Source organism: Mytilus edulis, chromosome 1 (assembly GCF_963676685.1).
Source record: "Mytilus edulis chromosome 1, xbMytEdul2.2, whole genome shotgun sequence".
Taxonomy (NCBI): Eukaryota; Metazoa; Mollusca; class Bivalvia; order Mytilida; family Mytilidae; genus Mytilus; species Mytilus edulis.
This window is the reverse complement of record NC_092344.1, coordinates 94,868,418-94,884,776: the sequence shown is the minus strand read 5'-3', so window position 1 is coordinate 94,884,776 and position 16,359 is coordinate 94,868,418. Positions and strand designations below refer to the sequence as shown.

The 16,359-nt window shown below is 31.0% G+C and overlaps 1 protein-coding gene across 1 annotated transcript in view; it reads right to left on the bottom strand.

Annotated features, from left to right (window-relative positions):
* Positions 1 to 13,351, bottom strand: part of LOC139495648 (mediator of RNA polymerase II transcription subunit 23-like) — a 46,043-nt gene extending 32,692 nt beyond the window's left edge. Inside the window, exons 1-2 of the mRNA XM_071283943.1 lie at positions 13,186 to 13,351; positions 8,915 to 9,037 (exon numbers count right to left, since the gene is read on the bottom strand). Of these exons, the coding sequence (XP_071140044.1) occupies positions 8,915 to 9,037; positions 13,186 to 13,239 (177 nt within the window). The 5' untranslated portion in view covers positions 13,240 to 13,351. The remainder of the gene's footprint in view (positions 1 to 8,914; positions 9,038 to 13,185) is intronic.
* Between the last annotated feature and the right edge of the window lie 3,008 nt (positions 13,352 to 16,359).

Here is a 16,359-nt window from a genome sequence, read left to right as displayed (position 1 = left end):
TCTTTCTATATAACATCACTTTTCTGATAATAATGAAATGATTAAATAAACATACATTCTTATATTCAACTTTGATTATTTGTTAATATACAATTTGATATGTGATTCAATAGCACAGCTATTAAATCAATTAACATTTCTTCTATAAAATCAAAGTTTTGTAAATAAAAATGTTTATGATATTTGTCAATCAAATCTTTTTTCCATATTACAATGACTCCAAGGACCAAAATTTGATTAAAAGATGTCCTTCTCTATTGTCAATAAGTACTCTTGCTCTCAAATATTTAAATCTATTGGATCTTTATAATAAAATGTTAACTGTACACATTTGTTAGTGCTTGCAGACTATACAACTTTACAATTGAATAAATAACACCTAAAAAGAAATACTAAAATATACAATATAAGTATCGAAGCCATTTTGGCTCCAGTCACAAAAACAAACATTATTTAGGTTAATAACAAAAGTTATAAGTAAATTTGGTTAAAAGCAATAGTATTGCTTTCCTGAAATTCTGAGATATGGAGCATCGGTAATAAGGCCTAAAATAAAATATTGTTTGTTTCCCCAATTCCGACCGACCCTGCAAAATTGGTGCTACTCATAAAATTTTATTGTCAAAACTAAGTGAAATATTATTTTATTTATTTTGGATTTTAAGGCTTGCCGGATTGTCCGATAATGTCAAGCTTTTTGGAAAAATAAAATTATTTCCCTACCTACCTACCCACACCTGGCTTGGCAGGGTCGGGATTGGGGAAACAAACAATTTATTAATTTAGGCCTAAAAGATCACTTTCCTCTGTGTTGCATACGTATTATCTATCCAGGGCAAATAATTAAAAAAAAATCCTCTGTCAGTTCTTTTAGAATTTTTATTAATATCTTATATAATTTGAGAAATGTAGACTTAAGAGGGCTTACAATTACATTTTCAATGTAATTAATATTTCCAAGGGACATAACTCTGTCAAAAATACTTGATCCACACTGACTTTCAAACTTGTCCAAGACATAAAGAGATATAAACCTCTGATATAATTTGAACAAAATCAGGCAAGAACTGTACACATGAGAGTGCTTTCAGGGCAATATTCTATAATCTTAATAATTCCAAGGAGCATATATGTTGCAAAAATACATGTAGTTGATTAGCACCGATTTAAAACCTGTCCATGACATATCCCTGATGTAAAACTTTGATATAAATCTAACAAGAATTTGGTCACATAAGCACTAACAATACAGGACCTCAAGACAGCTAGTATTTATAAGTCTCCAGCAAGATGTTGAGCAAGGGACAAAAGCTCTTATGTCAGTTTATTATGTTTTCGGGATAAAAGAAAACAAATAAATACAACAAAAGAAGTCCACTGAAAGTTTTGAAACAACCTGACTTATTTGTAGATCTCGTCTTGTTGATCTTTTCTGCTATTCAAATTTTCAATCTTTTAGCTAAATATTGGGATAGAAAGACAGACATGAACATACATGGACAAATGAAGACTACTTCCTTGACAAATGTAAACTGTGTAAGCCAGAAAAAGACAATCTGATGAATACCAACATTGCTTTTTAATTCTCTGGATCATGTACTAGTGGACAGAACCTTGAAATGGTTGACAAACCAAGACGTAAGGTCTGTATTGTAACTTTATAGAAGACGCAAGGTCTGTATTGTAACTTTATAGAAGACGTAAGGTCCGTATTGTAACTTTATAGAAGACGTCAGGTCCGTATTGTAACTTTATAGAAGACGTAAGGTCCGTATTGTAACTTTATAGAAGACGTAAGGTCAGTATTGTAACTTTATAGAAGACGTAAGGTCCGTATTGTAACTTTATAGAAGACGTAAGGTCAGTATTGTAACTTTATAGAAGACGTAAGGTCAGTATTGTAACTTTATAGAAGACGTAAGGTCAGTATTGTAACTTTATAGAAGACGTTAGGTCAGTATTGTAACTTTATAGAAGACGTAAGGTCAGTATTGTAACTTTATAGAAGACGTTAGGTCAGTATTGTAACTTTATAGAAGACGTTAGGTCAGTATTGTAACTTTATAGAAGACGTAAGGTCAGTATTGTAACTTTATAGAAGACGTAAGGTCAGTATTGTAACTTTATAGAAGACGTAAGGTCAGTATTGTAACTTTATAGAAGACGTAAGGTCAGTATTGTAACTTTATAGAAGACGTTAGGTCAGTATTGTAACTTTATAGAAGACGTAAGGTCAGTATTGTAACTTTATAGAAGACGTTAGGTCAGTATTGTAACTTTATAGAAGACGTAAGGTCAGTATTGTAACTTTATAGAAGACGTTAGGTCAGTATTGTAACTTTATAGAAGACGTAAGGTCAGTATTGTAACTTTATAGAAGACGTTAGGTCAGTATTGTAACTTTATAGAAGACGTTAGGTCAGTATTGTAACTTTATAGAAGACGTAAGGTCAGTATTGTAACTTTATAGAAGACGTAAGGTCAGTATTGTAACTTTATAGAAGACGTTAGGTCAGTATTGTAACTTTATAGAAGACGTAAGGTCAGTATTGTAACTTTATAGAAGACGTTAGGTCAGTATTGTAACTTTATAGAAGACGTAAGGTCAGTATTGTAACTTTATAGAAGACGTAAGGTCAGTATTGTAACTTTATAGAAGACGTTAGGTCAGTATTGTAACTTTATAGAAGACGTAAGGTCAGTATTGTAACTTTATAGAAGACGTAAGGTCAGTATTGTAACTTTATAGAAGACGTAAGGTCAGTATTGTAACTTTATAGAAGACGTTAGGTCAGTATTGTAACTTTATAGAAGACGTAAGGTCAGTATTGTAACTTTATAGAAGACGTTAGGTCAGTATTGTAACTTTATAGAAGACGTAAGGTCAGTATTGTAACTTTATAGAAGACGTAAGGTCAGTATTGTAACTTTATAGAAGACGTTAGGTCAGTATTGTAACTTTATAGAAGACGTTAGGTCAGTATTGTAACTTTATAGAAATTATCTTTAATCTACTGGTACATTGTACCATAACTAAGCAGTTTTCTCCGTTGGGCCTTTTAGCACCGTTTACCAGGATGCCAAATGAAATATCTGGGGAGAACACTCACCATAAGTAGTTAATAACAAACTAACTTAAGCAGAAAACTTAACAATTGTTGAAGCTAATGGCATAGATGACAACGTTACTAGAAAAGCAATATCTTTGTCTCGCCTTCTAAACTTTTGTCACAGGCAAGACAACAAATTGACTGCCAAGAAATAGCAGAATAGTGCTGAAAGTGATGTTAAAAACCAATCAATCAATATACAGTGTCTGTTTTACAGCCCATTCAATGTAATTGACTCTATAGGTTGGTATCAACAAGATATGATAACAAGAGGCTGTCACAACGACAGCAAACCGGATTTATTAATATTTATTTGTGTCCTGGCAATATCACAAGAACCATTACTGATGAATGGTGAAAGTGAAAATCGTCAATATCAAATTTGACCTCCATTTTGTCATCAGTATCAACATATTAAAATTTGAAAAGCTTAGATTGAATTGTTCATGAGAAAATGCACGGACACGACTGGAAACACATCTTTCAAGAACCATAATGCCTGAATGGTAAAAGTCAAAATCGTCATTATTGCACTTGACCTCTATTTTGTCATCAGTAACAATATATAAAAATTTCAAAAGCTTTGGTTGAATGGTTCATGAGAAAATGCACAGACACGACTGGAAACACCATTTTTCAATCTTTCAAGAACCATAACTCCTGAACGTTAAAAGTCAAAATCGTCATTATTGAACTTAACCTCTATTTTGTCATCAGTTACAACATATTAAAATTTGGGAAGCTTTGGTAGAACAGTTCATGCGTAAATGCACGGACACAACTGGAAACTCCATTTTTCAATCTTTCAAGAACCATAACTCCTGAACGGTAAAAGTCAACATCGTCATTATTGAACTTGACCTCCATTTTGTCATCAGTAACAACATATTAAATTTGGGAAGCTTTGGTAGAACAGTTCATGCGTAAATGCACGGACACGACTGAAAACTCCATTTTTCAATCTTTCAAGAACCATAACTCCTGAACGGTAAAAGTCAAAATCGCAATTATTGAACTTGACCTTCATTTAGTTGTCAGTAACAACATATTAAAATTTTAAAAGCTTTGGCTGAACGGTTCATGAGTTAATGCACGGACAACATTTGATTGCCGCCCGCCCGACCGCCCGGCCGCCAGCCCCAAATCAATAACTGACATTTTTGTCACAAAAATCCGGTTAAAAATCAAGTAAACACAATAACTGACTGCCTATCTGCACATACATGTATGATAGCAGTACATGCTTTTGTTGTTCAAGGTCACCTTATTTCTACACTCCTCCTTATATAATAATAGACTGGTTAATTTCATGTTTTATTGAATTTAAAGTATAATCATTTATGCATGTTGATTGACAAATACTCATACTAGTTAAATTTTACAAAAGAATTCTGAACAATTTGACACAAATGATACATCTTAAAAGTACACAAAGATAGCATTCTAACAATTACAAATTTGGGAGACATTTTACAATTCAGTTAAGCACTACACTAGAATGCATTTTTCTTCTAAATTTGTATTGGTTCAAACAAGTATACATGACCTTGGTATATTTGTTTCTTCTTGAAAGTCAAACTTTAGTACTTTAAAGTCTAATTACATTATAAACTCTGACACTATTTCAGAATCATAGTTAGAAGTAACTTATATTTTTAATTTTACAAGGAGAAGTGTTGAGACTTAAAAGGGGAAGTGCTTCTTCTCTCTCTCGCCTTGCTATAATGTTTGGTTTTCACAATGAAATATCTTGCCATTTGTATTCTAAGGACCTATTTTTTTAATTATTCTCTTGTATTGTCTGAGAATACTTTTTTTTCAGTTTATATCATAAATTGTCGTTTATATTTACACAATTATATTTTCCACTTTTTTTTTTTCTTTTTGAACCTGTTGACCTGGAACTTATCAATTATTGGTAATATTAATTATTTAATTATTTGGAAAGCAAAAGGTCCTGGAATGGAGTATTTTTTAATCAACAGCATTGTCCTATATTTAATAATTTAGTTATAAATAAAGTCGAATTTTTCGATTCGCTGTTTTATGTGACATGCCCTCAAACAAATTGAAAACTGTACCTATTCGCCTTATTTTAAGTCCAGATTTTTAGTATTCATATTGTCTTCTTAGGAAGTTTTACTGCTTAAAATACTACAATAGGGAACAATTTGACAATGATTGAATTTAGTAGTGTCAACCCTTTGATTATGACCCGTGTATATACATGATATAGCAAAATCTGAAATACACCGTTTGGTGGTGCGCCTGTCAGATGAGAAACATACAGATAAGGTAATAGGTAACAGGTGAATATTCTATTGGTATCATATCGGATTCAACCCGGAACTTGTTAATTATTGGCAATATTAAATGTGGAAAACAAAAGGGTCTGGAGTGGTGTAATTTTTAATCAACACCACTGTCCTATATCGGATATATATAAAATTGAATTCTTCGATTTGTCGTTTTTACCCCATGACGGCTGACAAATTGGACCTCGTTATTTTAGTATTATAGATGTTCCCTATGATATAATCTATCTAATTTTAATGCCAAATTCGAGTTTTTACTCCATTTTCACAGTCCACTGAATATAGAAAATGATAGTGCAGATGGGGCATGCATGTACTATGGACACATTCTTGTTTTATATATCTATTATACTTCTAAATCTAAAGACCGTTTTTATGTTCACCTGATAAATGTATAACCGAAGAAAGCTACAAGTCAAACTTATATATAAGGGTATATATACTTGAAAGGGTATACTGAAAATTTCACCCCTTTACATCTAGAATGGTGAAAGTGACGCCAACAAAATTCAAACTTGACTTGTGTTTTGTAGTTATAAGCATTGCGTACAAGTTTCATAAAATTTGGTTCAGGCAAACTGAAAGTAAGATAACAGAAAACAATTTGGGATGCATGAACATAATGATGGACATACAAACAAGTTAGGGACGAACATACTTAGAAAAAAAACAAGGATAAAACTCAATATGGTGGGGGCATAACAATAGTGCATTTGTAGTATGACCTCAGGAATAAAAAGTTTATACATGTATACACTAGATTCATACATTGTTGATCTGAGGTGTTTATAACCCTGTAACACATTTGAGTTGCTGCTGTGTAATTACCATGGAGGCAATGACATTTGAGATTTTTGTTTTAAGCCATTTATTTGATATACTAGTAATCATTGCCTCTGTGTTAGGACGACACATTGTTAATTATGGGTCAATCTTAAAGAATCATACTCCCCCAGGAAAAAAGTGTGAGGATTAAAAGTTCTGGATCTGCCACTGCATTGTTAAGCACTAAAAAAGTCATTTTGCTAGTACATGGACAAATTTTATTAAATCATTTTAATAATTTCTACAGCAGTTGTCTTTAGCTTGATCTTGGTCTTGATACACTGAACTGTAATATTCTAAGAAGTAGATGATAACTCTGTTGCTTTTAAATTATACAGATGCTATGATACTTATTGTCATTAAGACAATGTATTTCTGTTGTCAGTTCGATCCACTTGAGCATGCTGAACGAGTGAAGGTCCTTAAATCCACATTAGAATGTGAAACTTTAATATATAAACGGAATTTAAAGTTTTCAAATGATTTTTGACATCAAAACTTTCAGATCGATGACAGTTTGACAAAAACCATGCACTTTTCTATTTAAGCCGGTATTTACCTTTACTCGTCCTTGGCCGCTTGGAGTGAGACATAAGCCATATAATTATCGATTATTTTATATTCGATCAATTGTGTTTTGTTAAAAAAATTGTTAAACCATTATCACTTGTCAATTATCCGACAACTTGGTCAAATATCAACTTGTTCTCGCATACCGGACTCTTTCCATACAAGAAATATTCATGAATGAAAAGCTGCCTCACATAGATTTCTTTTGATTTTCTCTTCAGCCAATGGCCGATCCGCAAAGCAGTGTTTGTGATACTTATTTTCAAAATGAAGTGAAATTCGTCTGAATTGTCGGTGAATATTCAATTCCTTTTTTGTTCAAGCTGTTATCTTTTCAAAAGAGTATCAACTCAAAATATCCAAGAATCAGAATTCGAACACCAGTACTACATTATCTTGGAGCAGAACATTGCGATAGTCTGTCTTACCAAAAGTTGAAGCTGATGCCTATGGAAAGAAGCTATAGCAAACTTTCCAAAAACATATGAGATGTTTAAAACGGACCATTCATGGGGTAATCTAGTCAGTAATCGTAATCAGCTGTAATCGATTTCATTTTGCAGTGTAATCCTATGAAATTAGTAATCATGCCATTTCTGATTACAAGTAATTTGAATGTAATCAATTACACAGCAAAAAACAGGTGTAATCATGATTATTTTAAGATTACATTCATATGACTACTTGCTGATTACAAATCTTGCATACATGTACACTGTACATATATATACAATGTATATATATATATATATATTAAATTGTTTTTGATATGCAATATGAAAATTAGAAAATGTATTGTATCATATATATACCAAGCTTTGTATAACCAAGTGTTTTATTTTGTAAACAGTACACTAAAGATATTTGCCTTTCCAATGTTTCGTTGTAAGACTTAGCTCTTATGATACAAGGATATGCCTTGAAAGCAGTTTTTGTTCCTTGATTGAACACTTCTGATATTAACTCCAATTTCATATAACTTTGCCTTATCAGATTCTGTTATAAAAAATAGATTGTTTTAACAGGGTTTAAGCTAGGATTTTGAGGGCTTTAGTCACTTTTGAACGCTATTAAAATCTAACTTATTTTGTGGAAAAGCAAGGGACCAATGATGTATATTACTAGCTTCATCTTTTGACTTTGTCAGATTTTAAGGGATTGAGGCACCAGCATGATTGGCATTTATTGTATGACTGTAATGGCCCTTATTATGAATGATTCTGAAATGGGATTAGGAAATTTAGTTCACACTTTCTCTTCAGTTTCAGGGGACATTCCTGATCAACAAAAGTTGGATTCTAATTTATTTAAACAAGGAATCACAGCAGAAATTAACTTGCCACGATTATCTCACTGCATAATCATTATCCTTATAAAAGGTATAAATCGATATTTGAAAATCATTTCTATTAAGTTGGAACTGATCGTTTGAGAAATATTGAAATTCAAATGCCAACTGTCCAGGGTGTAACAATTTTGATTAAATGATGAAACTACACTCCTGGTTGTTGAAATGCAGACTGACTGATTCTCCTGGGGAAATAATTATGATGGTCAATTATGAGGTTTATTAATAATTAACGGATAAGTGACCCATCCGATGGCGATAAGCGAATTAGATGTAATCACAACTTGTAACACCTGTTGGAAATGTTAATTACCTGGTGGTCATAAACTTGTCAAAAACATGAAGACAGGTAGATTTATAGTTTTTTAATGCGATTTTATTTTTACAGTAACACTTTCAAAATTTAAGTGATGAAATTGATTTGAAATACTTTCGTCAATGAGAAAACCCTTTTGTAAATTATGAAAATGACGAGCACTAGCAAAATCACTGGTTTATGTCTCAGAATTACTTAACTTAGTAGAATGGAAAATTATGGATGATGAAAGAGACTGTTGTGAACACCCAATTACATGTAAGCAACCAGATGTGTCTTTTGACAGTGGGGAGAAAAGCAAGGAGACTGACAGGATAGAAAGTTCGCTCTAGTCTACTATTCTTTTTCTGTTGCTAAGATCTTCCTCAATTAAACTGACTAAAATAAATGTACATATAGGTCTTGATGATACAATTATGATATAACTTACTTCTTGCTGGGCCTGAGTAAACATATTTTTCATTTTGTTGACACAATATTCCTTCTTCCATTTTTCTGTTTCTTCTGTATGACAGATAACAGAACAAAAAGCTTCTTCAAATGCTTCACCTTTCTGAAAATGAATGATAAATCAAACATAATGTACATGTAATGTAACAAGTGTATACTAGGTGTATAAAACTTACAAGCACTGTAGCATGTCTTGTATTAATAATTAGTCATTAAACAAGCTCATTTACAAAAATGTATGTCATGCTTACTTAATTGAATTATTAAAGGTCTGTTTGCCCCAAAACAATACTGGTGTCCCTCCCATTCACATTCACACCCTTTTTACTGCTTTTGTGTTTAATAATTTTGTAATTGGTATTATTTTTTATTGTTCCTTGTTTCAAAATAAAATGAGATTCTGACAACATTTTCTTTGTGTTGAATAAATCTTAATCATGTTTTGGTTTGTGTATTGCTAAAAAAAAATCATTGTTTCTAAACATGCTAAATAAGCATGATAAGTTAGATTCTGAAAATATTTTTGTTTTGTTTAAATAAATCTTAATCGTGTTTGGTTTAGTGTATTACTATAATTTATTTTTTATAGTTTCAAAGTATTCAGGAAAATACATGTATCTATATAATACATGTATTACAACTGGAATTAAAATAAAAATTGGGTGCACATGTGTACGATGCGAACAGGCATATTGGAGTATACATCTATATATTCACTGTATTTACAATGTACATGTATCCATGAATAAATATAAAAAAAAATGATTAAGGTTCATGTGGACCCTATGGCTAAAATGGCCGTATTTTCACCTCAAAATTTACTCTGAGTACAGACAAACCTGCGCATCTGTAAAAAAATTCAGACATAGCATGCCCTAGATAAATGACTTTCAAGTATGTTTTATGTTTTAGAAAAATAAAAACTTACCAGGATTTTGAGGTAACATGAATGACCGAATAACACTGTTATTATCCGAATAACACATGTAATGACCGAATAACTCTTCAAATATCAATATTAACACATTTGAGTGACTTTTAAACATATATTATTGAATAAAATTATAATAGAAGTGTATTTAATAACCTATAAATGATTTACAAGTTGCAGGTAAGTTAATATTGATCATTATAAATTTATGAATATCGGTGTGTATTTCCAAGATGGCGACCAAGGAAATCGTATAGAATGAATAAAAGAAAGATTGCATACAATCCCTCAACCTGTTCATCTTAGACCACCAAAGTGGAGCCCTCACGCCACGTCAAGGCAATGAACAATGTGAGGGTGGGCCTTTTTTAAATAAAATATGGAATAGTAAACTGTTTAAATTAGTTTTTGTTTCAATTTTAGTTAGTTATTAAAAAAATTATGATCTTTATCAAATTATTATTTTTTTAATTTAGAAATGGATGTTAACCAAGCCCCTAATTTGCCAGAAGAAAGCTTTTTTTAACAGGAAAACTCAAATCAACTTTAAATACTTTTTTTTTTTTAATAATTTTAAATAATTTTATTTTAAATAATCAAAAATTATTGGTGAAACATTGAACATTATTACCCTTTCACAGAAAGCTAACATAGGATGTACATATTGTATATAGTTGTAAATATTTATTTGTGTTCTTTTTTTCATTTTTATAATTATTGGTCAGTGTTCTCCTTTTTTCACTAAGGTAAGGTGGGTGTTTTGAAAAAAAACACTTGCAACCGGTTGATTTTTTTAACATTTTCAACCGGGTTGATTTTTTTCAGTTTTACTGTGGGTTCGGGTCACAAATAGAATGATAAATATTGTATTTACATTTAATGGAATTGAACCATTCTTCTGCTATCACTGCCAGCCTTTCATTAAATGATTTGACAAAATAGTTTTGTGCATTTCGGATAGCAGTTCATAATTGCTTTTGCAGGACTCCCTCCTCCTACGAAATCTGCTAATGCATGGCCTATCGAACCAAGTTTCTGTCCTGTTCCTTGCTTTGGTGCTGTTTTGGCACACAGAACAGTAATATCTTTCTGTGACGATATCCATTGAAAGTCCTGTTCATATTTATCACCACCCCTCAAATGAGGGGTAATCTCTCAATTTAATGACTATCCCTTTTATGAGGGGTACATTTAAAGAGAAACAAATGAGCACATATTTGTTTTGGGCCTTTTTATCTCATTATGGACACTCTTGTAGAAAAGTTGTACCAAATAAAACGATTTCCCCCCTTTTAAGGTAATAAATCTAAGTTTTTCTTTTTCTTTTCTTCCGAGTTTCTTCCACAGTAATATGACCCCTTTCCTGATGGACAGTCCCTCATTTGAGGGATATCCCTCATTTTGGGATTGTTCCCAACCTGTTTATCTTCGCGATCACCTGTGTGCCGATTCTGTTGTTTTGATACTTTTTTTTCAATTTCAACAATTTCAATTCAACTATCCGTTTTAGTTGACTTATATGGCTTAGAATTTTTCTGGTCATCTGCCTTTCTATTCCCCTGATTAATAAAAGAAAACATTGAAATTTGACAATCCGCCATTTTTGTCAATGAAAACAAACTGCGAGGCGCGATTAGTATTTAAATTTTTATGGTGCGGAACCGAAAAAAATCCGGAATTTGAAAAAAAAAGCCGACCACCTCCTAAAATGGAAAGGTGGTCGGCACACCCGGCTTAAATGCTGAATGGAAAACACTGTTGGTGTTGGTAATGCAGCCTTGGTAAACCAAGACAGTCACAAGCCTGTTTAATGCAGAGTGTCCATACCGTAATATAATTTCATTATCTCTTAATGATTAATTATGTAATGGGCACGTGTCAGTAAACAACAACCGAATTAACAATATAACAGAACTTTGATATTTAAGATATATCCATTGGACTCACTACCAACGATATGCACAGCACAAATGTCTTCATGGTTTTTTATACAAAATTATAGTTACTTGTAAAAACATTTATATTTGCCAATGAAAATCTTTAATTTAGTTTTGAGAAAATTTTATTAGAACAAACATACGAATCATCCATTCAGAAGCTTTGTTTTTATTAAAAACAATCAAGTATAATAATTTTTTAATTAAATTTGAATTGAATATGTGAAAATTCTTAATTACATTTTATTTAATGTTGAGTAAATTGTTATGAAAAGTAATTAGTGATTGGAGTAATTGCATTGCTTTGATGTACTGGTTAAATTTTCAAATCCTTTCTGAAAAACAATCATTAGACAATTCTCTGTACATAAATGTATATACAGTAAAATATTTAATACTATATTTTCATAGCGTTTTCCTTTGAAGGCATATGCAATCTTTCTTTTATTCATTCTATACGATTTCCTTGGTCGCCATCTTGGAAGTACACACCAATATCCATAAATTTTGGTGATCAATATTAACTTACCTGCAACTTGTAAATCATTTTTAGGTTATAAAATACACTTCTTATATAATTTTATTCAATAATATATGTTTAAAAGTCACTCAAATGTGTTAATATTGATATTTGAAGAGTTATTCGGTCATTACATGTGTTATTCGGACAATAACAGTGTTATTCGGTCATTCGAGGTACCGAGGATTTTGCTGTGCACTTTTTTTCATTCCTCCAGAAGGTGCCAAAATAAACTAAGTTGGGAAACAGGTTTGAGAACTTCCCCACAGGTAAAAATTAAAGTGAGTATTTTTAATTGACATGGACATTAGATGGACAATAGATACCTGACAATAATTGGTTATTTAAACTGTGTACCTGAGTGGACCATATCAAAGTAAACTCAACTGATTGTTAATTTTATCATCTTCTGCAGAGACGAAAAAAAGTGTACCGCAAAAATCCAGTTAAGTTATGAATTTTCTAAATCATACAATGCATTTGAATTCTATTTATCTAGGGCATGCTATGCCTTAAAACTTTTCCAGATGCACAGGTTTGCCTGTACTCTGAGAAAATTTTGAGGTGAAAATATGGCCATTTTAGCAATAGGGTCCACATGAACCTTAACATGTACAAATTATGTATATTGATGTACATTTTTGTATTATATTACAAAATAGCAATAACCAGTTTAAAAATAAGCCTGCCTTTACATCATATAAGGAAGGCTAATCTACCATAAATTAACATGTGTCAATTCTGCTTCTAATGGTACCAAGTTACTTAAAATCAAGTAACAAATTTACCCCAAAAATTTAGTTTTCTGTGAAAACATCTCAAGAAGCGAATACTTATGGCCACACTCTGTATATTTAACTTACTAGTATATCATTGAATACGTCAAAAACGACATCTTCTATGGTTCTTTGTGACATTTTCTTGTTTCCTGAAAACAATTTACATTAGATTATAAAAGAAAAAGAAAACAATTTTGTATTTTCCTCCATGGACGCCGCCATTTTCTACAATTCTAAAGTAAAAAGCAACGTCCGAGGGAGAACGAGAAAAATCCGTTTAAGGTACAGAGGTTTTCTAAATTAAAATCGATAGATTTTTTGAAGAATTTTCAAAGATGTATTGAATATTATATCCGGTTTTTTTTTAAATATTAAAAAATATGGATCTTAGGGTTCCCTTTAAAACTCGAAAAATATGTCTGTCATCCGGGATAGAGAGACAACAAAAATGAGCGATATAACCTTTTTAAAAGAGATTTCTAATAATGTGCATAAAGAAAATAAAAAAAAATGAGTCACAGGACTGTTTTCAAGCTGCCCCCCCCAAAAAAAACCAAACGTAAGTGAGTAATCAGTTTATCTTATTTTTACACTGATGAGCTCAAATGAACTAAGTATTTGATGATCATTCGCAAACCAACACACTGATTCACGGTGGGGCGTCCGCCAATAATTTAACCCCGCCAAATTCAATAAAAGTGTCTGTCCCTAGCCAAGAGCTTGTAATACAGTGGTTGTCGTTTGTTGCTGTCTTTATCATATTTGTAGTTAGTTTACTGTTTGTTTAATACTTAAACCAAGTCGTTAGTTTTCTCGTGTCACTTTGATTTGTTTAACATTTCGGGGCTTCTTACAGCTGACTATGTAAAGGGTTTTCTCATTGTTGAAGTCCGTATAGGGATCTATTATGTTGTAAACGTATGTCACCTAGTGTTTGGTGATCTTTGGTGAAGAGTTGTCGAATAGGTAATTATACCACATCTCAGTTCAAGGCTTATTTTTGTACTTTACAAAAAAAAAACACATACAAATCATACAAGCAAGCCAAGAATAAAACGCATACACACAAATAAAAGCCAAACAGAAAAAAATGAACAAAAAAAATAAATAAAATGATTGACATACTGCAAAGCAAATACCCAAATATCGTCATAAAATAAAGAGAACAAGACAGAACAGAGCTAACTAAATATTCATGCAAAGCTTAACAACACAAGATACTAGAGAACAACCACATTTCTGCCGATAAACTACGGTCTTAATGATATAGTTTTATACTACGCTTGTGATAATTATAAATTATAAGAAATGACTGTAATATTTTTTCTGTCTATTCGAAATAACATAAAAAATGTGTTGCACACTGTTATATAACCCGCTTTGTGCGTTATTCAGTGTGCACCAATCTTTTTATGTTATTTCTTCATAGACAGAAAAAATATTACAGTCATTCCTTATTAATAGAATTGAACTTTACAAAACCGTAGTCAGATTTGATAAAAAAAATGTTGTCTTTTCTTTTCTATTCATTTTTTTTAGAAACACTAAGAAATCTGAGCTCAGTTTGTCAAATATGAAAATCATAAATTTTCTTAAAGAAAGAATGGATTATCCCATTCCTTGGTACAACTGGGATAAATATTTTTTTTTGTATTTATAATAAAATAGATTTACACCTACTTAATAATTACATTTCTGACGTCAAAGTTAAATAATTATAGATTAATAGCAGTCATTTTGATTTCATCTTTTATCCTATTATTCCAAATAAAAGAATTAAATCACAGTGTAAAACCAATCACTTTTAGTATCTTTTTATACAAATAAATACTTTCTGGTCAATTTCAATTCATTTGATGTTTAAATATTAAAATGACATGTTAAAAGACCACATACAGATTTTCCCATAAAACCATCGGAATGTACATACTGTTTCTTGTTTCGATTGTTTTACTGCAAATATATGGTAAAGTTAAAACTTTATTTATAACAAGTGTAATTTAAAACAAACATTCACCGTGTCTTATAATTTAAGGAATGACTGTAATATTTTTTCTGTCTATGAAGAAATAACATAAAAAGATTGGTGCACACTGAATAACGCGCAAAGCGGGTTATATAACAGTGTGCACCACATTTTTTATGTTATTTCGAATAGACAGAAAAAATATTACAGTCATTTCTTATAATTTAATTTTAAATTCCATAGAAAACCATGAAAAAACGTTGATGACGTCACGGTCACATGACTGAATTATGTCTATGGGCTGATAACAAAATAACGTCAGCCAATCAGAAGACGCGTTACATCCAAAATTAAATTATTAAAGAATATTGAAAATGTATGTTTTGAAAAATTTAAGGAAGAATGGTATGACAAGATTATGTCAGATGATAAAAATAAGTTACGTACATATAGAATTTTCAAAAATGTATATGGCGTAGAAAATTATTTAATTTTTAATAATCCAGGTAGATACAGGAGTGCTTTAGCAAAATTTAGATGTGGTGTAGCACCCTTCAGAATTGAAACTGGTCGTTATGAAAATATTGATATTGAAAATAGATTATGTTTTTAACTGTAATGATGACGTTGAAGATGAAAATTAAAGATGAAATTAACATGTTTTGTTATATTGTTCTGCATATTCATATATTCGTAATGTTATTTTTAACCATGCTAGTATTGTTGATGAGATTTTTTTTTACATATGTCTGATAATGAAACAAATATATTTCTTTTTACAAATGAAAATATGGTATTTTATACTGCCAAAATCTGCTATGAAATTTTAATAAAGCGTAAATGTATTTTATATCATGATAGTTGACTTAAGCTGTATTTGTATTATAATTAATGAAAAATTGTTTTATATATAGTCTCTCATAACTCTTTATAGAGTGGCTCTTGTTGTTAATTTGTGTTTTAAAAAGCTGTATATTTTATATGTAACAAGTGGTGAAAATTTAATAAAGTATGTGTCTTGTCTTGTCATGCTACGATATCATTCCACTCATTTTTAGATTATATGCAAATTTAATAGGTATAGCAAATATTGGATTTATATGAGTCATTCCGTTTTTTGTGTGTGAATCATTTAATTAGCATCATACACTCCTCAATGCGCATCACTCCCATTCATGTCCAGTGAAGGATGTTTATTCAATATTGTCGACATCGCGATATCTACAATGTTAACACGATATAGTGTCAACAATGTTTATATTGTTTGAACCCTTATATAATGTATACATCGT